The sequence below is a fragment of the Neofelis nebulosa genome, chromosome 7 (assembly GCF_028018385.1).
Source record: "Neofelis nebulosa isolate mNeoNeb1 chromosome 7, mNeoNeb1.pri, whole genome shotgun sequence".
NCBI lineage: Eukaryota > Metazoa > Chordata > Mammalia > Carnivora > Felidae > Neofelis > Neofelis nebulosa.
In genome coordinates, this window is record NC_080788.1 from 80,341,100 (window position 1) to 80,368,508 (window position 27,409).

Genomic DNA, 27,409 nt, shown 5'->3' on the forward strand with positions numbered 1-27,409 from the left:
CTACTCCCTTGGATTATATTTTTTGTTTCACACTTTCCTCCCCTTATCCTCTCAGTATGAATATCCCCCATCCATCCCTGAAGAAAACAGGAGTAAAATAGGCAGTGGCTGACTTCTCTTTCTCTTTGCAGTAAATATGATATCAATTTTTTTTCAGAGATTGGTAGGATTATTTTGTGATTGTACTTGTCTATTCTGGGAGTTAGCCTTTCTAATATTCTGAGGGTTTTGTTCTCTTACTCATGCTTAAACTCAATCCCTCCCTTCCCTATTATTAATAAATTGTCGGGGCGCCTGGGTGGCTCAGTGGGTTAAGCATCCAACTTCAGCTCAGGTCATGATCCCACAGTTCGTGGGTTCGAGCCCTACGTCGGGGTCTGTGCTGACAGCTCAGAGCCTGGAGCCTGTTTCAGATTCTATGTCTCCCTCTCTCTCTGCCCCTCCCCTGTTCACGCTGTGTCTCTCTCTCAAGAATAAATAAACATTAAATAAAATAAATTGTCTTAAATCTGAGTTCTCTAAACACTTTGAACAGCCACAGTGAGGTGAGGGATAGAAGCGGAAAAGTGTTCACATGTAGCCCAGAAGGCTGACCTATAACCTGTATAGTTGGTTTTTTTTTTAATGTTTACTTATTTTTGAGAGAGACAGAACACAAGCAGGGGAGGGGCAGAGAGAGAGGGACACACAGAATTCAAAGCAGGCTCCAGGCTCTGAGCTGTCAGCACAGAGACTGACACGGGACTCGAACTCACGAACCCTGAGATCATGACCTGAGCCTAAGTCAAACGCTTAACTCACTGAGCCACCCAGGCGCCCTCTGTATAGTTTTGATAACTATTAAATATATGCTGGTTTCTACATTCTTAAAGGGTGAGATGACTGCCTATTTCACCGGTAGTTAATATCGAACTGAATGATAAGTGCCACAGAAGTCTTGTGAAAGTAATTTTCCGAATAGAAATTCAAAGAAGACATTTATGATCTAATACTACCTGCACTCTCCTCCTTGAGCACTAAGCATATAACCACTGGCTTCATACAGCAAAAGTGCAGCTCTTTCTGCCCATGCTACTTAAACTTACTAAGTTGCATTGTAAAACCTTCAAGAATTCTTTCTTGACCTTGGCACCAACAATCCCACAACAGAGGCAATGTGAGAAGTCTTTCCCCTTTCTTTGTTATTGGAAAATTTTAAACAATTGTACGGTTTAAATTTTTCATTTTTAAAGAATCCCCTATCCTTCATGAGCAGAGTTTTGTGCTTTCTAAAATGTCTCTAGCCACGAATTCACACTAATGTTCCCTATAAATTAGAAAAAAAAAGAAAATGGTTGTTTTAAAGTGTATTTTGAGAGAGAGAGAGAGAGAGAGAGAGCGTGAGCAAGCAAGCAGGGGAAGAAAATCTGTTTTTCTTTTATTGAAGCCTATTTTTTTTTTTTTTGCTACAGTAAACTCTTGGCTAACACAGTTACTCCCCCCTACTTCCTGTACAGCAATTTTTCTCATTGCCCCACCAGTTGAGAGACTAAAATGTCAGGAAAGCAAAAAAAAATTTAATCAAACGTTCTCTTACAGAACTTTGAGCAGATGTTAGGACTGCTACAGTTCTGGGCAGCCTGTTTGCCAGGTGCACGAGTAATATCGGAACAAAACCAAAACTAAATACTATATGCAGGTGCTGAAGGAATTTATGCTTTAATATGAAAGGGAATGTTCCATCAGAGTGTTAATTGTATGGATTCCATTTTTTCTGCCATCAAAGTTCTGAATTATCTTCGCAACTGTAGGGACTATCTTGCAGTCATTCTGTATTTCAAAGCAAACACCACATGTAGGGACAGAATAGGTTCTCTGTATGTAGGAGGTAGATTTGCTTAAGCCACTGCTAAGGCTAAACTGAATGACCTCCAAAACCTGGAGAAAATCCTACCAAGTGAATAGAACTGGGTATATGTGAATATATAATAGGTCCCTGGGGTCACACCTCTCAGTCATTTCCCAATTCCCATCTTGTGTTATTTCAGTAGAAGCCTGTCCTCCCCCCTACTCTTCCAACTAGATTTTAACTCCTTGAAGGTCACACAAATTATGTATTCATTTCTGCATGGAAGTTTCATAAATATTTAAAATAAAATGCATCACTCAGTGCATTAGGAAAATGCTTGCTAAACAGCGTTTGGTAGACTGAATACATTAATTACACATATACATGGCCATTTTCTCAGCTCTAAGTGTGAATATCCACATTATGTGTATATGGTTTATTTTGGCTAAACATATTCCTGGATGGTAAGACATCACAACACCATAAAATAGATCATAGGATCAGTGATTTCTATCAGAAAATCAGAATAACGCTGAGAATATCTGCAATACAGCCCATGTTATTTTGCCACATTTATTTTATGGAAGAGAAATTACCCGTGAATTCCATGGGCTGACCTCTTCTTTTCCAGAAAGAGTACCTTTTTAAAATTTTGTCCGTATTGTCTTCTGTCCACCCGCAAATTATTCAGGTACAAATTTTCAAATTGGAAACCAAATCAGAACTATTATCCTAGTGATGGGGCCATCATCTGTCAACCACTCAGCTCCCTGCCTTCAAGGAAGTGTTTTCTTTTTTCCTCTTCTATTCTGACTCACTGCCTGTCACAGTGCTCAGTAGTTCTCTTGGTTCGCTTCATGCTGATGGTAAGTTGTGTGTTTATTTTAAAAATCGTTTTGCAACCCTTCACATTCCAGCTCTCAACCCAGCAAGCTGTTGCCCGGCAACACTAACTGGGACGCTCCTCTCGGGCTGAAACCAGAGGCTGCAGGCAGCAAACAAGGCCGCTGGAAATCATCATCTTACTCGTTCTGAGTCAATTACCGCAATCCAATGAAGTGCAAGACCTTTCGAGACTCAAGTTGGTATCTTTCCTTTTCCAGTTCTTTCCTCTGTAGAAAGTTACTCCATCAACGGTTATGCCTTTGCTTTACATTCAATTTCATTTCCCCTTGAAGACTGGAAACACAATCTTGGAAATCACGAATTGTTTAAACACAGCATACAACAGCCCTGAAAATGATGCTAAACTGATTCAAAATTTAAGGTAGAAATCAAAATATATTTACAGGATGCTAATCATGTGCAAAGTGGATTTTTTTTTCCATTTTCACGGCACATTAAAATCCTTTGGAGAGATTTCTGTTTTTCTTCTTCTTCTTCTTCTTCTTCTTCTTCTTCTTCTTCTTCTTCTTCTTCAAATGCTAATACTCAAGCCACTGGTCAAGTGAAAATCTTTAAAGAGGGGCTTCCAGGCCTCGGTATCTTTAGAAGCACAAGTGTTGCTAGTATGTGCAGCTGGAATTGAGAACAACTCTGCCAAAGAGTGCTTCTCCGACTTCTACATGCATATAAATAATCCAGGGATTTTAAACTGAAGATTCTGATTCAGTAGATCCGGGGTAAGACCTGATTGTCTATATTCTAGTGGCTCCCAGGAGGAGCCTTAGACCACATTTTGAGTAGCAAGACACTAGAGGCAGGAGAACATTGATAGTAGTTAACAACTGGTTTAATATTGCCCCAAGGATCCCTGAAGAGATGGATGTAAACACAGAGAAAGGTACCCAAACATACAGATATCTGTCCTCAGCCCCTTCTGGTTTGGTAGTCTGCAAGGAGGACACAGAAAGGTTTTCAGAGAGCTTTCACTCAGAGGATGCCAACAGGAAGAGCAAATGAATTGGATTACACAAATCAGTTCCAAAATAACTGCATCTGGAGCTCTGGGCCGTACTGGTATCATAACATTTAATAGGGCCAATGAAACGGAGTCCTCTTTTTAGGTCTCACTTCCCTAGCCCCCAAGGAAATGTCTAAGTACAGAACTGGAAAGCCTGGCTTATCAACAACGTTCAGGAGAAGGAATTCAGGTTCTAAATCTACAGTAAACACATGAGTCTACCAAGTCAGTTGTGATTTTTATGCCATGCTGAAAGAAATGTGTTCTTTATCACGAGGAAGTGGTGGCTTCACTTTATACTTAACTAGACTTGTGGAACCTTGAGTGAGAACAGCTTTGGGGTTTGAAAAACAAAGATGAGAGTGTTTGGACCAGGAGGCTGAAGGAAAAGCTGATTGCCCAAGAGAAGAGATCAGGGGTGATATGATGGCTGCTTTTCAAACCTGAGATTAGCCTCTATTTGGAAAAAGGAGCAGGCTTGTTCTAACAGTGGGTAAAAACAGAGAGATTTTTGCTCATGGTGCCAGGGTCAAATTCAGAAGAAATAAGGGTCCTTGTGAAACCATTTTCTATTACTGAAGCAATTTAAGAATGTTCTGGATAATTGCTCAGTATATTGGTATAATAGAGCAGTACAGGGGCTAAGTAAGATTTTTACCATGCCGTATTTTGAAATATTCTCTGTTGTCATTGTGGAATAAAGCAAACTTAACAGAATACTTAAACCTTTACTGTTGTTCTACCCTGACATTTCAGATGTCGTATTTCAACTCAACTATGATATAAATTCAGAAGCGAAATTTTAACTTTATAATTGGGATATGTAGGAAACATTTCAATTTGGATGGCACATAAGCAGCTGATTTTTGAGCACTTATAGTGCCAATATTCTTTTTTTTTTTAATGCTAGTATTCTCACTAAAACTTCTGAGTGGTTTTTCCCTATAAATGACCATTTGTTAAAGAAAATTCTGTCAATTTTATTTTACTTGCTCTCAAAATAAATGATTCATTTCCTGGTGGTACACCCTTTCAGATAATATCTCATTTGGATTTTGAAATATGTATGTATACATACACATACATACATAATAAAGAATTCACTCTATTAGAAGATTTTTAAAAATCATTGTGTGTCTTTGGTTGCTAATTTTAAACTTACTTACTATTACTGAATAAACTGTATGGCTTAAAAGAAAGTACACTAAGTAATTCCCGAATTTCAAGGAGAGATTATTAAATCCCAGTGGAAGTTTGAACCCACCTGATTCACTTTAGTTTACCAATCGTGATAGAATTTCCTGACAGTGAGTCAAGCATTTTAAAGCAGCTCACTGGCTAGCCGCCTCACATCTCTTCCGTGCTGTTATGTCTGACGGCGGTGCTAATATGTTGACAAATCAATCTATTCATTAATATTCAGCAGGCTTGCTAGATCTGCAAGCCTCGTAAACTGTTACAAACACAGTTTAATTATTAAAATGACAATTGTCTTTCTTTTGTTTCCTATACCATTGGACTTCTGGGTCTCATCTACCCGAGGCTTATTTTCAATGGGGTTGTTTTTTTGTTTTGAACAATACGTAGTGCAAGAGGGGCCTACAGCTGGTTCCTTTTCATGGCAAAGTGCTACTTCCAACTTAAGTGTTTAGCGTTCTGGAACACTGTTGGATTTTGAAACCATACCATGTGGTATTCTTGGTGCAAGGCTTTTATTTAGCTTTGCTTTGTGTTTGTACTGGCTGCATTTTTCATCTTCAATTTCTGGGAGAAAAACACACTTGTGACCAATTTTATTTGAATTAACCACATTGAATGATAAAAATTGCTTTAAATGTAAAATTTAGATGCTTTGATAAATTTAGCAGTGTATTATGATAGCCATTCTATGACTTGAGATGCCATATATTCTACACGGTTCATAAATGTCAGCACAGGATTGAGACCAACTGGCAGAATAAATTGTGACTATGTCTATCAGGGAAAGGAGGATGCAGAAATACTAACACTGAGGCTATTCGAGCAGAAAAGAACCTATGTCACTGGTGCATCATCATGATTTAATAATCTTGAACTGAAGATAAGCTATAGGATTAATGCAAGGGATATTCCTCCCACCCCCATTTTTATATATGGAATGTCAAGGCTTTGTGTCAGCTCTTAATTCTTCATAATGCACACTAACCACGTGCCTCTAAAGCTGAGCAGTAACAACACAGCAGGTGACTTGAGAATAGGTGCTTCTTCAGACATCACCTGTGAAAGCAGAATATGATCTCTATCTGCGGGGGCTGGGGACTCATTGTGCGACAACTTCCAAGGTTGCCTCTGTGTTGATTACTGCCTGTTTGTCTCCCTAATGTCACATAAAGGAATATCAAAACTCAGAAGAAAAAAAAATAGTAATTTCTCTGGTGGTCTTCATGGTCTATTACTGACCTTCCTCAAATTGTGTCTCTAATTGAACACATCAATTCAAGGTGATGATGGAAATGTAATTTTTACTCTAACAGATGCTTTCCCATTGCTGCAGGTTTGTCGGTGTTCTGGCAAGATGATCTGCCCTGGCACAAGTTTTATCTCACTTTACCAGCTGTCCAGCCACCACTTGTCTTCTTCCTCTAAGAGTAAACTCTTGGGAAAACAAAAGCTGCCTACTAAAGTTATATACAAAAAAGAATGGTTTAAGATGTATGCGATGATTCTGAGCAACTGAAGGAATGTAGGAGAAGAGAATTTGACTTTCACACTTAATAATTCTCCTTTGTGTGGGCATAAGTTGAGACAGTGGAGGTTACATCTTCTTCATCTGCCCAGTCATGATGCCGGACTGGTATTACAGAAAAGGAAACATAACCCTTGCTCTCCGGTGAATAACACTTACATATACAATATATATGCACATATACATATATATACACACATACATACATATATGTATGTATATATACGTATATGTGCATATATACATATATATATGTACATATATATACGTGTGTGTTTGTGTGTGTGTGTGTGTGTGTGTGTGTGTATATATATATATATATATATATATACGTATATATATATTACACTTAAAATTTTAGACATTTTTCAACCAGGCACAGAAGAATTATAGTTATATAGAAGGTTGTAGTCCATTTATTCCTGGAGCCTTATTTTCCCCCATGTACTTCCATTCACTTTTATTACTTTTTAATGAAAGTATTGTATGCATCTGGTAAAAGATCTAAATCAATTGGTAAAAAGAGTTCAAAATGAAAAATAAAAACCTCACATCTCATTATGGTTTTAACTACTTAAAAAATGTCTTCTGATTCGCTTTAAACCAGTGCCACTCAGAGGAGGTTCATGGATCAGTACTGATCTGTGAACTGTTTACTGGTCTACAATGAAAGAGGTATAGAAAGTAAGATTAAGTCTGTGGGAACTTTTATAGCAAATTGATATTGCTGTCATTTTTTTTTAAATTTTATTTGATAAACTGGTAAAATAAACTGGTACATATGTCTGGAAATTAAGATAATATAAAACTGGTCTGTCACCACAGAGTTTGAGAAGAACCACCTTAAAATACAAATCAAAACAGGGGTGCTTGGGTGGCTCAGTCCATTAAGTCCAACTTCGGCTTAGGTCACTATAGCATGGTTTGTGAGTTCAAGCCCCGTGTTGGGCTGTGCTGACAGCTCAGAGCCTGGAGCCTGCTTTGGATTCTGTGTCTCCCTCTTTCTCTGCCTCTCCCCCCAACTTGCACTGTCTCTCTCTCCCTCTCTCTCTTAAATAAATAAACATTAAAACAAAATTAAAACAAAACAAAACAAACATAGATTCCTTTCCATTAAGGACAATGAATCATTTTATTTCAGGTTTCTCTATTGTACTGACCTTATTCCCCCAATTAATTAGGTTGTCTTAAAATAATGTACCAGCCAGCTCTGTAATTTAGAACACTGCCTGGCATACAATATGGATATGTATACATATCCATATGTATACATATGGATATATTTTATTCATAAGTATTAACATTAAATTATACATTAAGTCATACAGTAAATATGTATTACTCAGTCCATTCACCTAGGCAGAATCCTAAATGAACCCCGTGGAAGCTATGGCTCTTCCAGCTCTCTTCACCTCTTCTCTATTCTCCTCCTCAGCATTGTAGATGTTTCATTATTTACATTCATTTGCATAAGTATAATAAAGTCAGACATGCTTGCTCTTAGGGTTATCTAAAATTTTGAATCAATAAGCAATATGTGGGATAATTTATATGTAACTATTATGAATTATGAGATTATAACCCCTGCCACCTATACCCTATAATATCAAATTTCCAAACCTACATCCACTCAAAGGAGACTTGTCATGCGTCAAGAGGATTCTCTTTTCCTATATTCCTTCAACTGCACAAAGCGCAAAATCATAACACCTATGTTAGTTTCTTCTTTATTATACATAACTTGGTTATACAACTTTCTGTATTTCCTGGAGTTTACATGTTTTCTTCTTTATTCTTGACAAAAGAAACTGGTCAAAAAGCTTTTTCTATTCTTGCTACCTTCATGGCAATCAATACTGAAATACATTTAACATTTGAAATAAATTACATGTCCTGATAGTAAATATCTGAGAAAGAAATTGCAAATGCAAAAAGAGGTTAGGAGTTAGAGAGGGATTTTATAATTTATTTAAATATAAATATTGGGAATTTATTTAAGACTTTCTTGAGAGCACTGTTCAGCTGTCAGGTCTTTCAGAGGATCAGGGCTCTGAAGCAGTGTTTCTGAAAGTGTGATCCACGGACTTCTTACATTCTCAGCACAGGATTGCAGTTTATAGGGGTGGGGCCAGGGAATCTCCACTTTTAACTAGCTCCTCTGATTAAATGTTGGCATGCTAAAGTTAAAAAATGCTTACTACAGACTTAGAGCTAGGCTATGACAGATTTAAAATAAGCCATACTCGAGAAGGTTCTTTGGCAAAATGATTAGAAATCACTTGCCTTGCAAATATTTCCATGTTCTATTAGCTATTTTTTCCATTTCCCATATCTATGCCCTACACCCCTGGTATCTACTTCTTAAGTCATAGACAGAGCCTTGTTTGCAATTTTCTGATGTTTTGGCAATGTCCATCCAAGATTCGACCTTATTATTATACCACATGTGACAAACATGGAGAATAGCCTGGTCTGTCTCTTGCTCTTTTGGAATTGCTAAAAATGCAATGAATGGAAGGGCATATTGATACATGATCAAGTAAGGCATAATTTTCCTTAGTTTCATCTGATTATCTAAAAAACGTTTAAGTGAACATGGGCTGCTCTTTCCATGAGATACAGTAAATTTGCCTAATTAAGTAAATATTTTAAAGTAAGTGTGCAAGTCCTTTCAAGGAACTAAGAAAGGTCATAGGATGGATGTGTTAAGGGCCAAACTGAACCTAGTATGTGATAAAGCTAGAGGTGGGAGTGAGGCCACGTGTAATCATTGATAGGTAACAATGGACTAACTGGAGGATGTCAAATGGCCATCTGGTAATCACTAAGATGAAATGAAACAAGGCGTAATACACAACACTGGCTTAGAATGAATTGAAACGTCCTCAAACTCCCATCCCATGATTACCTAAAGTCTCCTCTTGCGTAATTATTTGTAATCATATGATTCATTCTGGAGTGTTTTATTGTATACATGCATTCTTATTTAGTTATATTTGTATAACTGTGTTTATAATGTGTCTCTTTGGTTATACATGTAAGTAACTATATATGAGTATAGTTAAATGTATGTTTAGTTACATATATAAATTTGTATAATTATACACACATTTGTGTATATAACTAAATACCTATATACGGATAGATATGTAGATAGATCATGTAAAGTGACTGGAAAATAGAAAGTGTTCATTATATTTAAGGTAATCCAGCTATGACAGTCACTGTGCTAAGCACTTTCCAGTGCAATTTCATTTAATTCTTAAAATAACCCCATGAGTTAGGAATTACTGTCACCATACTTCAGACAAGAAAACTGAGACCTAAGAGTTAATAAAGAAGTTGGAGGTCACCAATACACTAAGTGCAAGAGCTCTCAGCTCAGGGCGTTATCACAACATGATCTTGTTTCCCTGTATTTTTAGATGTTATTAAAAACTGTGTTGCTACTGTAGCTCTAAGCTAGTGAAAGCATATTAAAAATTTAATGTGACAGCATGGCAAAATCCATTAGAAGGATAATCAAGAGGCTGTAAATGTAGTAGATAAGAGCATCTATGTTGGAGCCAGCTGACAGGATTTGCACCCTGGCCCCACTCAGGAAAGCCACTTAACCCTCGGCGCCTGCACCGCCTCATCTTTCAAATGGAAACAATTATAGTATCTACTCAAAGGTTGGAGATGATTAAATACGTTCATATATGGAAAGTGTTTAAATAGTGCTTGGCTATAATGCAAATGTTATAGAAGTGTTAGCTGCTATGGTTTTTTTTCTTTGAAGATTTAATTTTATTATCTCCATTTTTCCTGTAACAATTGCTGAGTTAGGTTTTCCTAAAAGTCTTCTCATTTTTCAAATCATACCTTGATTCACAAAAAAATACTTTGATAATGGACATCTATTATTGCTTTTGTGTTTGTTTTTGGCCTAGTATCTCTTCCCTGCAGGAACTTACTCTCTCCAAACTGGAGAGGCTCTCCATCATCCATATGGCCAATCAAAGCCAGGTTCCTGCGGTGACAGTGTGATTGTTCCCAGAGTATTACGGGATTTAAGCAGAGCCAATCAGTGCCCCTTTCAGAGAATGTATGGCTACTGATAAATAATTACTCTTCCGTTCTGAGATCATATACAATGAGCAGCATGTAAGCCAGGGGCTGCCGGGGGATCACTTTGCACCACATGAAGAATCCACCTGAGAGGGAAGCCATCATAAAGCAAAACAGAGATGATGAGAGATGGAGAAATATGACGCTGAACCACCAGATCCACATAGATGAGGTTCACCATTTGGACTTCCCCGTTGTGTGAGTCAATAAACTATCTTCTGCCTAAGTTAGTTATAGGTTTCTATTATTTGCACACAAGAGACCTAGTTCCCTGCTAAATTACTAATCAGCACATCCCCAGAATGTCAGTACTCTGCTTATTACACTATCACAGCAAAAATAATGAGTGAGTTTAAAATATTCCCTTATAGATTCCTAAATATCAAGGCATTAAGAAATAAGCACCCTTTGGTGTACAAGTATCTATGCTATAAACAATGGAGACAAATAATTTGAAGTCCAAGCCCTGCCACTGTTTGACTTTGAGCAAGTCACTCAACGTTTCTGGTTTTCTCTACGACAGAGACTAAAACAAGCTACATACTGGAGGACTGTTGTGAGGTTCAAATGGTACGATGAGAGCTCCACCACTCCAATATGTAGGACTATATTATATCAAGTCCCTGTCTACACTAACAGAAAAATAAATGCATGACACAGGAATTTTTTCATTCCGACACATCTATGTATGTTACAAAGACCTTACAACTTTCTTTTTTCTTTTGCTTTTTCATGCCAAGAACACACACACACACACACACACACACACACACACACACAACTACCAATATGTCTGAAGAATACTTTGGAAGCATGCACATCAGTTTGCATATAATTTCTAAAATTATACAATCACTTCTTGGTTACCCGCCAGAGCAGTTGCTTAGCTTAGTGCTCTCCTATCTTCCCTCCCAAATCCAAGTCCTTGGTTCACCCCACACCTGCCTGTATAGATGCTTTTCACATCCTTTATCTCATTCAGTCTCTGTTACCAACTCATTATATAGGCAGGGATCATTATCCTGATTTACAGATGAGGAATTGAAGCTCAAAGAAGGTTAAGTGATGGCTAATTAGAATGGCAGATAGGACCATAACTCAAGCCACTTGACTGTTGATTCTTACCTTTGATTTCTGAGTCACTGAGGGGCTTTGATTTTTATTTCCTTGTATCTAGATTTTTAGTGATTCTGGCAAGGTTTAAAGTATATGGAGACTAAAAATTTACTATTATCAATTGTGACCATCCTTTGCCAATACTAGTTTCCTTGTGTATTTCTCAGATCCTACGTGCTTAAAATTGCATGGACCCAGCTCCTGTTACAACTTTTTGTGAGGGAATTGTTTGTTCTCAACAAGATAGTGGGACAGACCTGGAGCCTGTCCTTTTTACCTAGCCTAATTACTTTTGTAACACCTCAGCTAATACTATGACATAATTTCACTTTTTCTTTATATTCAACTATTAGTACTGTTCATATACCAGCAACTAGGTAACTCATTTCCCATCCAGGGCAGCAATTGGCAAATAGTACAACTCTTGTGCCTCAAAGGCAAGGATGAGTCAGAGGAAGATACTGAGGAGAGAGGCCAGTCCCTCTCAATTCCCAAACTGATTTAGAAAGGTGAAGTTCTGTCTCAGCTGGTCTCTATATCACTTTGTCTGAGTGATACGAAATTTTTAGCACTTAGAAATATCTATAGCCAAGTAAAATATGTACTTCCTGGTCAAATATAAATGCCTTTTAAATTTCCCATGTAATTCTCTTTCTCAAATGCTGTATCTCTTTCTTTGCAATTTTTAGTGACTGGCCTAAATTTTATCTCCTCTGAAAATGCAATTCTGACTAGTGAAGTCCACAGTGATTCTTTCTCCTTTGAACTTGGCATCTCTCCATTTAGCTTCAAGTTCTTTAAAGAGTATTTTATTTTTGTCCTTTGCTTTCATGTTAGCTACTGTGTGTGTGTGTGTGTGTGTGTGTCTATATCTATCTATATCTATCTATCTATCTATCTATCTATCTATCTATCTATCTATCCACATATATATTTGTGATTTCCCAAAAGAGTTTTTTGAGCCATTAATATCTAGGTCTCTGGCCTCTATTATCAGTGATAATTAAACATTCACAATCTATAGCTATTTGTTTCTGCCCTAAATAGGTTATATCTAGCAGCTAGGCCAGGACATTTCCGTCGTATCAGAGACCAAGCATCATTTATTCTACTACTTCAAGAAAAAGTACTACACTACTCCCAGAAAAAAAAAAAAAAAATTAAATGTGGAGGCAGTTTACCCAATGCTCTATTCCTGCATAACAGGAAAACGTGACTAGCTTCAGAGGTATTCCAGATTTGCACCATGGTAACAATAGCAAGTCCTTCTATTGGATTTATGGATTGCAGGTATCAAACATAATGGTTAGGCATATTTAAAGGTAGTGTTTCCTAACTGGTCACAAGGTTATTGATAATTCCACCTTTATGCCCCCAGGAAAAGAAACCTAATTATACTTTGCTTTTTGCCTCTGTTGAATTATCCTAAATATTTCATTAGTACTTTGGCTACATGATAGTTCATTTGTAGGTCACAGATTCCTTTAAGATATATCCATCCAACTATGATTTACAACTAATTAGAAGATGTTCAGGGTTATTGCTAATAGTAACTCAAAGCCCTGATAATGGATAACTCTTGTTACTTAATACTAACAGGAGTTAATTACCTCGGTCAGTTTAGATACTTTCTTTTCTGATTCCCACATCACTGCCTGCAGTAACAGATATCAAACAGATGTTTATCTCTGACTGTACTTGCCTTTTAAAGTGGCGAGAAATTTGAACAAACTTAGAACTAGACGTGGCCTGAAAACCAAAGGACTGGTGATTGAAGAATATGTGACCAGACTGGGTATATCCCCAGTCTATGTGGGTCTATACCCAGCATATCTGGGTATATGCCCTGGGCATATACACATCTGGGTATACATTCTGGCTCTGTCACCTACTAGCTTGGTGATTTTGGCCTGTGGTGTCTGACAGTTCTTTTGCCTCAGTGTTCTTCCTTGAAATACAGGGTAAGTAATACTTACGGGGTTTTTGTGAGATTGAATGAACTCCGAAGTACGTTCATTGGGGAATTCTACTCTGAAGCGTGCTATTTTCTCTACCCTGACTGCCCCTGCCACTTCTTTTAAAACTCTCTTTTTCTTTAAGGAGAAGGAAAGGTTTGTTAAGAATTTAAATAACGCAACACTCACTGTCAAGGTAATCTATCTTAAAGAAATCATCAGAGATACATATAGAAATTATATTTAAGGATCAAATAGAAACAACTTAAAAACATAATACCAGTGAAATGGCTAGATAAAATACCATACATACTTTAATGTCACACAAAGGAAATCAGCGCACAAAGAACTTGCAGACTAATACATAGTATGATAATTCAATTATCACTATCATAGAGTTCTTGTGCCCATAATGGATTAAAAGTGCTTAATAGAAATGCACGTATATGGTAGGTAAAGATTATTCTTGGTAGAGATTAGCTGTTTCTATTACACCAATGTATAAGTATTTATAAGTTCTAAGGAAATATATCAAAATATTAACAGTTTCTTTTTGTTTCATTTGCCTCTTAATATTTATTGCTCAATCTCTCCACAACATATGTACATTTCATCAGAAGATGTTTTTGGTCTTTCCCAATCCACCTTAATCAAATTGCGCCCCTACTCCAGTGGACAATTTGCAACAAACATTTATCAATTTAATAATTCTCAATTGATTTAACAATATAACACTTAAGGATTAAACCATTATCATTTCTGAATGGAAGATATTACCTTCGTGAGAGATTTCCTTCCAGGGATTTGGTGGATACATGAAAGCTGCGTTCTGGATTTGGTCATGTATGTCTTCATCTTCATTAAATGGGAATGTGCCACTTAGGCTTACATAGATGATGACTCCAACAGACCACATGTCTAGAGAGCGATTATAGCCCTTGTTCCTTAGAACCTCAGGAGCCAGGTAAGCTGGGGTACCCACCACTGACCTCCGGAAAGACTTTTCTCCAATGATCCGGGCAAAACCAAAGTCGCAAAGTTTCACCTGTTGATAATAATGGTTTGCAGGAATGGTAAGGTCACAGATCATCTGTCTGGTAAAGTCACAGATTATCTGTTGATAATAATGGTTTGCAGGAATGGTAAGGTCACAGACACACATCATCATGTGTCTTAGCCCAGGTCTGCCAAAGACAACTGTAATTCTTTACATATATTGTATGGATTTCTCATGATGGAAGTAACAGCTACTTTCCATTTTATATACTTGAACACAGTGCTGGAAGTTCTGGTACAAAAGCATATTTCATTCATAAATATCATCTAAACATTCTCCCTTCCTCCCCCCACCCAAAACAAAGTGATAAATGTGAAAATATGTATACTCAGGAGTGGGTAATATTGTTTTACAAGGCAGGAAAATGTCATGTAAATATGGAAGGGATGGACTAAACTCAAGGGCTTATTATAAATAAAGGTTTATCCAAGGAATACAAAAATGCTGATTTGAAAGGGCACATGCACCCCAATGTTTATAGCAGCACTATCAACAATAGCCAAATTACGGAAAGAGCCCAAATGTCCATCAACTGATGAATGGATAAAGAAGATGTGGTATATATATACAATGGAATACTACCCGAAGATGAAAAAGAATGAAATCTTGCCATTTGCACAACATGGATGGAACTGGAGGGTATTATTCTAAGTGAAACTAGTCAGAGAAAGGCAGGTATCACATGATTTCACTCATATGTGGAATTGGAGAAACTCAACAGAGGAACATGGGGAAGAGAAGGAAAGATAAGGTAAAAAGACAGACAGGCAAACCAAAAGAGACTCTGAAATACAGAGAACAAACTGAGAATTACTGGAGGGGGGTTGGGAGGTGGCTTAAATGGGTGCTGGGCATGAAGGAAAGCACTTTTCGAGATGAGCACTGTGTGTTATATGTGGAGATGAATCACTGGGTTCTACTACTGAAGCCAAGACTACACTGTATGTTAAGTGACTTGAAAATAAATACATTAATTAAAAAGAACGAACGAACGAAAGAAAGAAAGAAAGAAAGAAAGAAAGAAAGAAAGAAAGAAAGAAAGAAAGAAAGAAAGAAAGAAAGAAAGGTTGAGGGATAAGCACAGAGGCTTGCCATGTTACCTACAATACTCCTCCAAACTAACTCTGTGTGGGAACCCAGACAGGACGTGAAGATGTCAAGGAAGCAAGGCGGACAGCTGCCTTAGCGGCTTAGTCAGGTCAGTTCAGGGACTTAGGTCACTTCAGTCATGATTCCATGGGAAGATATGCAGTTGCTTTCCATCCTCGGAGCTGGGGGAAAGCAGAAACTTTTGCCCTGGTCCCTGAGAACAACACTAAACTTAAATGTCCCCGGGACTCCAGTGTTCTCCCTCTCGGGCCTGTGCTTTCCACACAGGACTGCCAGCACGCCAGGATTGGGGTACAACAGAAGGTAACAGAGCCCACTGAGAAGGCTCCTGTGTTGCCTAAGGCAGGCTGAACTAAGAAGCCAGAGGGACAAAACTGAAGTCCCGAAAATATAACCAGGAAACGAGTGGATGACCACGAACAGGTAAAACTTGAAACAAATAAAGGTTTTGAGGATGAAAGGTGGCAGAATCCTGCCGGGGAGCCAGAGCTGCTGGCTTTGCTGGGAGAGGCTTTGATACTCGCCTGGGGGAAAGGATCGGCCGAGGCTAGCAACACGTTTTCTGGTTTGAGGTCACAGTGAACGATATTTTTAAAGTGAAGATGCCGCAAAGCCACAAGTATCTGTAAAGAAGAAAGTCACCACAATGATTTTATTTTGGTCTATTAGTTCATTTCAAAATGTTTTCGACTAGGACATAAACTGGAAGGGCCATGAGAAAACTCACAATGAACACTTAAGCTTCTTTACACGCACGTCACTGAAATGAGCTAAATTACCAGCAGGTTTCTAAGGAAACGTCAGTGGAAAAAGTAGCATATGATGGTATTGATACAGCATCCAACACAGGTTCAGATAACAGGTGTCAATAATATCTTCCAGGGATACCCGTTCTTGAATGTTTTCAAAGAACCAGGACTCAGTCACTGTGCAATTTAAAATTTCACGAGGACTTTTAATACGTGGGCCTGCATACACATTACTCACTTGGGATACTGGACTCTGGAGACCACAGATACAAACGAAATAATACTATAAGCCCCTGCAACCTTTTTGAGTGTAATTCAGACTTTGCACGTAGAGACTAAACAAGGCTAGGAAGCTGCAGTTAAGCAGTGATAACATTTGATATTGAACATTACCTTTTTTTTTTTTTCTGACTCTAATTGATTTCTTACCTGAGTAATTAAAAACTTCGTTATGTGTTCTGGCAACCTGCCCTTTTCACTTGACAAGATCATCTCCAGCATGTCTCCATGGAGTTTTTCCATAACAACAAACACTCTTTCAGGCGTCTCAAACATACACTCCAAATTTACAACACCAGGGTGATGAAGGTTCTATTAAAGATAAATAAAGCACTTGAAGAAAATGAGTTTTTTGATACTGTTTGGCAAGCTCACTGATTATATAAAACTGTTCAAGCTTAAAGCTATGGAGAAACCCCACACTTCAGATTCTTAACATTTCTAAATTCCACATGTGCTGCCTTATATTTTTGAAATTCTAATGTCTCCAAAAAATATATCATTACTTTCTATGCATAGTGAAATTATTTTTTCTATGCTGGAAAACCTAAGTTCCAACACTGTGAATTGCTAATTAGGTTTTAATTAGAATGCCATATTGAGAAATCTGTAATTTCTTAGGATCATCTCCAGTATTAAGCACACCATACTAAATAAGCATACCGGGCCGTCTCTACACACTCGGGAGAAAGTGAACGTAGAGAAGATGAAATCTATACTTGTGGTGCATCTGACGGCACTGATGAAGCATATTAGTCAAAACCTTTTGGAATTGCTCTGCTACTGGAGGCTGCAGTAGTTTGCTACCAAAGCTCTTACACAGAGTTTAGGTTGCCAGGAAAACAGCAAAAAAAAAAAAAAAAAAAAAAAGTTATTGAGCGCATATTTGTTCAGTGCACCATGAGGCTTCTGTGGTGGTCCTGCATTGTTCTCAAGCACTCAACAAATATTTCCACAATAAAGCAATGAGTAATGACAGGCTGCAGTTGGCCTGACATGATTTTTTTTTTAATTAATTTATTTATTTTGAGAGAGACAGAGACAGTGTGAATAGGGGAGAGGCAGAGAGAGAGGGAGAATCCCAAGTAGGTTCTACACTGACAACCGGACTCTGGGCTCGAACTCACAAAACTGTGAGATCTTGACCTGATCTGAAATTAAGAGTGGGATACTTAACCGAATGAGCTGCCCAGGCGCTTGACATGTTAATTGTCACAAAGGTCAGGTAAAATTACTCTTAACATTAGATGGACCCTTGTGATGATGCTTGAGTCTGAATGTTGCTGTGGGGTCATCAACCAAGCCTTTGATCATCTAATCTATATTTTGTTTTTTTCCTGTGCACAACAAAAAATGCTAACATTAAAAGAACTACTATATATTCCACTTATATTTCTTTTATATTTTTTTAATATTTATTTATTTTTGAGAGAGAGAGAGAGAGAGAGCGAGTGAGAGAGGGAGAGAGGGAGAGGCAGGGTGCAAGCAGGGGAGGGGCAGAGAAAGAGGGAGACACAGAATCCAAAGCAGGCTCCAGGCTCTGAGCTGTCAGCACAGAGCCTGACATGGGGCTCAAACTCATGAACCGTGAGCTCATGACCTGTAACAAATTCAGAGGCTTAACCAACTGAGCTACCCAGGCACCCTCCACTTATATTTCAATGAGAAACAGAAAAAAAAATCATCAGGGAGCCTGGGTGGCTCAGTTGGCTAGGAGTCTGACTCTTGATTTCGGCTCAGGTCACGATCTCTCATTTCATGAGTTCGAACCCCATGCCCTGTGTTGGGTCCTGCACTGAGAGTATAGAGCCTGCCTGGGATTTTCTCTCTCTGTCTCTGCCCCTCCCCTGCTCTCTCTCTTTCTCAATAAATAAATAAACTTAAAAAAATGAACTTTAAAAAAAAACAAAGAAGAAATCATCATGAACACAAACTACCTAAAGAAGAATCAGGGACTAACTTAAATGTGCTAATAGCTGTGAACAGAAAAAACAAAACAAAACAAAACAAAAAACAGCTTTATTTTAGAAAAGAAATTTTTAGTTATAAAAGTGTATATATAAAATGAAAATTTCACAAATGACTGGAAACCTGAGGTGGCTCAGTATTCAGACTTCACAGATGGATATGGGGAGTGAGCAGCAGAATGGGCCGCAGGAGAGAGTGCACCGTAGTCAACCTTCCACCCGATGGTAAGGGATGCCTGACATTAACTGCATACGGAGCCAGGCCACGGCTAGCAGAAGCTCCCATGATGATATCCTGTCTCTCAGGATGCCTTTCTCCTACTTTGGCCATTTTGATCTCTGCCTCAGATCTCTGATGGGTCTTTTTGGTTCCGATGCCTTGGTGCCCAATCATGTAGCATCAATGCGATCACGGAATAGTAAGTTTCTGGATGTGGTCCGAGCAGATGTGTACACATCTACCCCAAAGCCTTTCACCTCCAGAGTGCTGGGGTCATTGTTCTTAAAACTGTCACACTGTTAGCTGGTCATATCTGTCTACTTCAGGATAGACCAAGCCTCCAGAAACATTCTCTCCTGGTCAGAGCTGAAGCACATGGACAGTGTGGGATTAACTGAGCTCACACTGTCACTACTATTACTTTATTTGTCCCTACTGCCTACAAATAAGACCAGATGGTTGCTGGGCTTTCAGCATTATGGGAGTGCCAGATCCTTAGGTGGGAGACTCCAGATAAAAAATGCATGAATGTGCTTGATATGCAGTATGGAAAACCAGCAATGGCACTGCTCATTCCCGAAACTGCACGTAGCCTGTCACATTGTCTTGCCAACCCCCTTCCTGAGAGAGGAGCCACACTGAATGGAAAGACCAGCACCTGGGTCTCCAGGCATTTCAGCTGTCCTGTTTTAAATCAGTGATGACAGGAAAGGCTTTAAGAATGACGTGAGTCCTGCCTGAATTATGACCCTCCTGGAACAAGTCCACCATAAGATGTGCTAAGTGTACCTTCTTCTTTGAGTATTTTCTGAACTCTTTTTTCTTAAAAAAAAACAAAAAAAACAAAAAAACACAATATTTATTTGAGAGAGAGAGGGAGAGAGAGAATCCCATGCAAACTCTGCGCTGTCAGCACAGAGCCCCACGTGCAGGGTTCAGTCCCACCAACCATGAGATCATGACCTGAGCCAATACCAAAAGTTGGACGCTTAACCGACTGAGCCACCTAGGCGCCCCTGAACAGATTTCTATTTAATCTAACTTCAAACATTTAAGCAGTGTTCTGGAGCGTTTGGCTTTCTTAAATGATCCAGGCCTATTGACTGGGTGGGGAGGAAGAACAATGAATAGGAAAGCAGGAGACTGACAGAAGCAAGTAGCAGCAAGGCAGGGGGTCTCCCATGTGTAGACACAGGAGAAACTGTTGTGCGAAGAAGATAAAGGTTAAAGGGGGCTCAGGAAGGGCAGGGGAGAACAGAAGTGGTGTTGTAGTGGCTCAGCCTGCTGCTTCTGCTTACCCTGGTTTGGACTGTGGAGGGTGAGGGAGAAGAGGGAATCAGAAAATGGCCAGGAAACTCTCCTGGCTAAAGTAGCCAGATATATATGCAGTGTTGCTCTTCATGTGCTTCTACTTCTATGTCTCTAAGACAGGGAGTTCTTAGAAACACTAAAGTACTTCATTCAGCCATTCTTTTTTCCTTTTCCCTCTTCTATTACATGACTTAACAAGCCCCCATACGTAGGTGAGGACTTAAATGTGTTTATCTATTTGGTGTACTCTCGGAACGTTATAGGCCAAAAGTAAGGAATGGATTAATGAAGACTGTTCACTGTCAACTATCTTGTGCCATGTTCACTGTAAACTCTGAAAGACTCTAAAATGTCCTCTAATAGCATCTTTATGGAAAGGATAAGAGAAAGTTTTGCTATTTTAACTAAAGGACTTTGAATAGAGTTAGGTATACAGATTTTAAAAAGTTCAATAAAAGCGCTGAATTGTAAGTCGTGTATACACAACTGGGAAAAAGAAGTGTTTTAGAAAAGTTTAGACTAATAGGTTTGTTGCACCTGGCCCTTGCTCTTTTATAAAAACCCTTATGCTTTATAGATTTGTTAAAGAATACCCTCAGTGGTAGCTGAAAAATCTTTCCAAGAGCAAAATGACTTTTTCTTTTTTCTGCAGAGAGAATATATAATAAGTTGATATTTTTAAAGTTTTTCATATGTAGCTGAGACAAGGCCATCATAGATGCTTACTCGTGAGCTGTAATTTTTGCATTGAACCAAATGACCAAAGTTGTTTTTCTATTTGACAGTAACAGAAGAAAAGAGAATAGAAAGAGTCGTGCCTTATTTATCCAAATTCTCTATACTATACTGATAATTATTTCTTTAGCCTAGAAAGATAATAATATTTGGAGAGTGGAAATAAAACAAATTCAAGCCATTATTTTCTATTACCATTTATAATTTATATTGTCTTTTTAATTACTGAAGAGTAACTCTAAGATAAGTTTCGACCCAAGTGGTCCATATGACTTGCTCACAATTTTACTTTTCTGTATAAAATATGAAATAACTTTTCAACTTTTCCTACTAATGGACAAAGTAACCAAATTAACTTAGAAGTGGCTTGATGATTTTAACACTAACCATGGCATACTAGTATTCAGAAAGAATTTTGCTAACTTCTCAGGCCTACCTCAAGAATTCAGATAATAAATTTCATGGCAGAGTAAGCTACTACTGGACTCTCTGACCATCTGTTTGTTGCATTTAAGTAATTTAATTTTCAGGAAATGAAACATTTGGTCAAGTACAGGAAAGAATAGTGTCCATTCACACTTAACAGATTGATGACATATCCATGGGGTGAATATAAATTATTTTGAAGTCTGGAGGAAATACCATTTGGAGATCAAGACAAAAATCTTCCTGATTCAAGTTGCCTAGAGAATTCTTATGTAATCAATGGAAACTAGTCACTAAAAGCAGAAGCTTTCATAAAAATTATGATATTTTATCTAAAAGAAAGGAAATAAAAATTTAACATTTTTAGTGTGTGTATACATTCTATTTTAGGTTACACTTTTCAGATTCAAGTTCAACAATATTTCATTGGTACTTATATTCTTTACTTCTAATTAAAATATTCATTTCATATATTTAGCTGTGATTAGTTAAAGATGTCATGTTTTCCCCTTGTTTATTCTACCTTTAGGATTATTATACTCAAACATATGAGAGGTGGGAAAGAGGAGAATTAGAATCAACACATCTTTTTAACAGGTTGTTTAAGAGGAATACAGCCTGAATATGGGGACTTCTGATTAGTTTTCTATCAAATACCTAAATGTTTTAGTTCAAAATGAGACAGAAAGAAATAAACTTAACAGTGATAAGTCCAAGGTCTAAATTCTAAATGGCATGCAGAGCGGAAGGAAGAATATTTCATTACACAGCACTGTTCATGGAGACGTAAGGTAACTTTCTCAGAGGTAAAGCACTGTGGCAATGACTTTGTTGATCCTCATTACTGCCCACTTGCCAGTGTTGAGAAAAGAGGACATCTTATCCATTTTCCAATCACATTCTCTTACAATTTATCCTTCATTTAATGCCTCTAGAAATCACAATCACCTGATACTTTATAAAAGGGAAATAGCATGTAATTCCCTGAGAGAAGCTAAAAAAGTCAATGTAGAAACAAGGTGATTATAAGAAGACTCGGTAAAGATAATACCAAAATTGGTAAGAGAAGCTAAGCTATCTCTCATAAATTCCAGAACCTATCCAACTGTCTTTTAGGTATGTCGACTTAAATGAAAGATGTTCAACAACAGAATCAGTGTCTTTCCACCCAAACTTAGTCTTTTGGTGGTATTTCCTCTCTTGGTAAATGGCCAACCATCTGGGTCAGAAGCCTGAGAGTCATCCTTAACATTCTCTTCCCCCTTACTTCCAATGACCAGTTTTAGAGCTCATCCCCTTAATTCCTCTTACATTGATGCCTCACCTTCATCCTCACCATTAATGCCTTGGTTTGAGCCTTATCTCTCTTCTAGGGATGGGTCACAGCCTCCCAACTGATCTCCTGGTCTTAGGTCTTGTTCTCCTCCAGCCCACTCCTGGAGCTAAGATCAGGAGTGTAACACTTAACTGACTGAGCCACCCAGAAGCCCCTAGTGCACTCCTCAAAGGGCTGCCACTGTGATTCTGAACATTCCATCTTGCTTCTAGCTCATAAGGGAATCACCACCAGCTTTAGGAGATGTACCCTTTAGCGCAGCCCATGGGACCCTTTACCATCAGCTACTTCTCTTCCTCCTATCCAAGTATTTCCCCAGCTTCTTTTCTTCTTCCCTATATATCTACCCTTCTCTCTAGTTATAGTAATTATTTTCAGAACAAGTACCCCTCTCTCTCTCCCTTTTACACTTTCATACACACTTTCTTTCAGCCTGAATCAGACCATTTTGTCTGATATGAATATTCAACTATTAGGCAGCTTTCATTGACTCCCACCGTCTGACCTGGATGTCTCTGCAACCCTCTTCCTTCAATCCTTGTTAAATTCTCTTTCTTAACAGTTAACATATCATACCTAGTTATTGATGGGCCTATGTGTCTTACCTGTAAGACTATAAGCTCCATAACGCCTGCATTTTATCAATTTTACACCTAGTTCATGTAAGCTTAGTGCCTGGTATATATTAAATGTCCAGCACAAATTTGTAAATTTGATTGAAAGATGAACAGTTCCTATATCTCCTTACTTTTCAGTACATGGGTAACATTCTTTAAGATTTAAGTGATTTTATTGAAGAGATGATGATACATACCTGACATATTTAGCTAGCACATTTTGCATCAAATAGACTATATGTTGATATTCTCTCTTCATATAAAAATACAGTACATGAATTTTTCATTGTGAGTTCACTTGAATCTGCTAGTGAGAAATGTCAGGTTTCTGACGATGACTACTATCATTATAAATAATGATTTTTATGATAAACACCAATAATACAGTTGTGAATATCAGAGATGTCACCAATGGTAAGAGTTGAAAAATGATATCCTAAAGTCTCGAGGGAATGACAAAGACATCCTGGTGGTTTCTAAGCACCAGTCCTTCAAAATATATAAGTTTGGCCACTGCTCTGGTAAGTATTTCAACATATTTGAAAGGAAGAAACAAAATTTTAATGCTATTTAGGTGATTTGTATTTACTTTATATCTAGCTCTCAATAAGGAAGTTTTCATAGTATCAGCTCATTCTCAAAGGCAAGAGTCACCAGCAAGAGACAAGTTAAAGCAGCAGCAGCTGAAGGCCACCGTCAGGATACTCCTACATTATCCCTTTCCCTCCATGCCAACCCTCCCTTACATGAGTTGTGAAAACCTAATTTCCTAGGATTTCATTATTGTCCCAAGAGTGAGAAATAAAGCAATGAAAATGGGTCATTCGGGTAATAAAGATCACTGTACTTCTAACTTCTAGTGTAGAGTAGGCCTCGGGACACCCTTCCCTTTCTTTGTTTTTCCTTTCGCTCAGAGCAGGCACAAACACAAGGAAAGCCTCAAGGCCGCGAACCTAATTTCAGAGGCACAGTCTCTGGAAACAGACTGCTACAGATTATATTCCAGGTCTGCACATTCCACTGACTTTCATTCCTTTGTATGTGAAATGGCACAATAATGTGTCTAATTCTGTAATGTAACTAGGGCTTGGTAATTTAATGTATATAAAATACTTAGAATCATGCCTGGTACATAGTAAAGGTTAGCTGATATTGTCATTAGGCACATTTTCTGTCATTTTCACAAGATCTGGGCCACATTTCTCTGTCTAGTTTGATACCTAAAAGTTTACAGTTAGTGGCAGAAAAGAAAATTTCCTTTTGCCTTTCATGTAACAGAGGCTATAGGTTAACCTGAACCTTCTAATTTGTCCTCCCCCATCTTTCTTCTTGCCATATTTTTAGACCTCAGTGATGGCAGAGATGCATCCACTCTGAGGTCAACCATGAGAAGACTTTGTTACACTAGGTGAAAGGTCTTCTGGATGGAGATCACTTGGTGGTGTGTAAATGTATGTCCATTTCATGTTCAGCTGGCCAAAAATCTACAGTTTAAATGGGCTCATATTTTAGTAGTTATCTTTAAGCATTTCTGGCAAATTTAATCTGTAAAATTTTAGAAAGGTACATTGATGACAGTCTAGAACAAAATAAAGCTAACATACACTGTCAGAGGAATAAATGCATGCAATATGGCTTTAACAACAAGATCAGATGTAATAATCCATCTTCTTGTAAATAGATACCACTGGCTAACATTTAGATCAATGGGGCCACAATCAAATTTAACCCACTGGACCTTCGGAACTCAGAAACATTCACATAATTTTTGGTAAGAATTGTTCACACCACCCATCAGAACTAGAATGCAACTTACTTTTGTTGTAGCAGTAATTAGCACAGACTGATGCTAGATTAATACAATCCAAAATTTTGTGGGAGAAATGGTAAGCTGAAGTATCTTCATTAACTGCCAAAAACAAAAGATACACCTGTATCTTGCCTGGCTCTCAACAGAGAAACTTGCAGGTGGCCAGCTTGTAATGCACAATTTACTACAACATTTTTCTCATCTTAAATGAACTTTAAGTCTTGTGTATTCTATTAAGTAACATTCGCCCAATAAATAAAAAGAAAAGAAAAAGGACGAATTCAATATTTGCATAGCAAGAAAATCAACCGAGTTCTGATGCATGATTTTGTATTTATGTATGTCCATAAACCTGTCTATACTTCTGTCAGTCATTCTTCTCCATCAATTCTGGAAATGCTCCAATCTAGCTTTAGACTCCAGGGTTGCTGCAGACACATGATAAATACAATGTGTCTTCTCCTTTCCATATAAGAAGAGAAGCAGCTAAACGCAGAGAGGAAGGAGAAGTATACAGAAAACAATAATTAAAAAAAAAAACACACACAAAACCTCTCATCATCTTTTATGTCATTTCTAGCCTTTCTTGACTTCTCACCAGATATAAGTAGTATAAAGCTATGTGATATTTTCCATTCATCACCAGGAACCCTTCAAATTCAAGGTACATGGAAAATTTTAAAATCCCAATCCAGGTTCCTGAGCCTGTAATTTGGATTGATACACTGAGGTATTGTTGGAATTAATATTTATATATGGCTGAATTTGATACTGATATTTGGAGGTGGGGGGTGACTTTTATCAGGAGAACTCAGGAAAGACTCTCACACAGAAATGATCTTATATGTACTCCCGTACTTAACCCTTAAGCCCCAACTAAGACCACAATTTCAAGTTGACTAGGTAAAAAGAGCCAACACAAAGACTTCAAAGATAGAAAGTTAACAAATGACTAATGCCTTAAAAAACAACAACAACAACAACAACAACAACAACAACAACAACAACAGTGTTTGTAACATTCCACCCATAAAGTATGACCCCCTACCCTTTCTTCCATGCTATTACTCAGTTTGTGTTTAGAGGAAAGGCAGGAATTAAAAGTATGGCTGTTAAAATAGAAAAATTGGAATTTGTAAATCAAGATGTGTTTATTGTATATGATAGCTGAAAATGGCTCAAATATCTGCATTTTTTTCAACTTGCTATCAAATGCATGGCAATGGAGACACATCTGCAACACTTTTTTTTATTTCCTGTTAATCTGGCTAGAAACATGAATGCATAAATCCAATCTAGTCTTGGTGTTAGATTTTAAAGTGTAATTTTTAACAAATCATAACACTGTAGCCCAGCTTCTATATTTAGATGCCAGCACTCCAGAAAGCATAACATTCTCTTATAGCGTTAAATGATCTGTGCAGACACATAACCCTTCTGATGCCTTATATACCAGATAATAGGAAGTGGAGTGAGTATACAGGGTCTACTGAACAGCAACAGAAGACAGACACTATTGGCAAACAGGTCAAATGGTGACATTTCACATTTGTGTAAGGTTTCTGTAGCAAAATGTGTTTCATTGATATATTCTCAAAATTAAACAAATTCTTAATCATGGGGCTTTTCAGAATCTTTAATAAGTGAAAGACTGTATTCACTTCTAAGATGTGGGATGATCTGAATATAAGATATCAGACACATATTTTTTAAACTGTCTTAATGAGGGAATCTTTACCCCCATCCCCTTCCATGAAGGACCGACTAGTATTCTTCCAAAAATACACTGGGAAACACTGATTTAAAAAACATTTTATATATTATTTAATTTAGTTCCCCAAAACATTCCTGCAAAGTAAGCACAGCAAGTCAGATGAATTCGAATTCATAATTAAGGAAATCAATGCTAAAAAAAGATTTACCCCCCCCCCCCCCGCCCTACCAAAAAGAGAGAGAGAGAGAGAGAGAGAGAGAAGGAGGAAGAGTTTTAACTTGGAACCTGACTTTTTGACACTAAGTTTTCATTCTAACTTCTTACTGAACAGGATACCTATTTGGAAAAATCTCTAAGTTCATTTTCTTTTTCTTATAATAGATCTTTGTTTCCTTTTTTCTTCCATGTTAGATATGTATATACATAATCAATGGGCTTAAT

General features: G+C 37.8%; 1 protein-coding gene across 3 annotated transcripts in view; it reads right to left on the minus strand.

The window, feature by feature from the left end:
- PRKD1 (protein kinase D1) overlaps positions 1–27,409 on the minus strand; it is a 335,451-nt gene that overhangs the window by 9,347 nt on the left and 298,695 nt on the right. For all 3 annotated transcript variants that reach the window (XM_058738713.1, XM_058738712.1, XM_058738714.1), the window contains 3 exons: positions 16,983–17,144; positions 16,329–16,427; positions 14,415–14,682 (listed from right to left, as the gene is read on the minus strand). In XM_058738713.1, the coding sequence (XP_058594696.1) occupies positions 14,415–14,682; positions 16,329–16,427; positions 16,983–17,144 (529 nt within the window). The remainder of the gene's footprint in view (positions 1–14,414; positions 14,683–16,328; positions 16,428–16,982; positions 17,145–27,409) is intronic.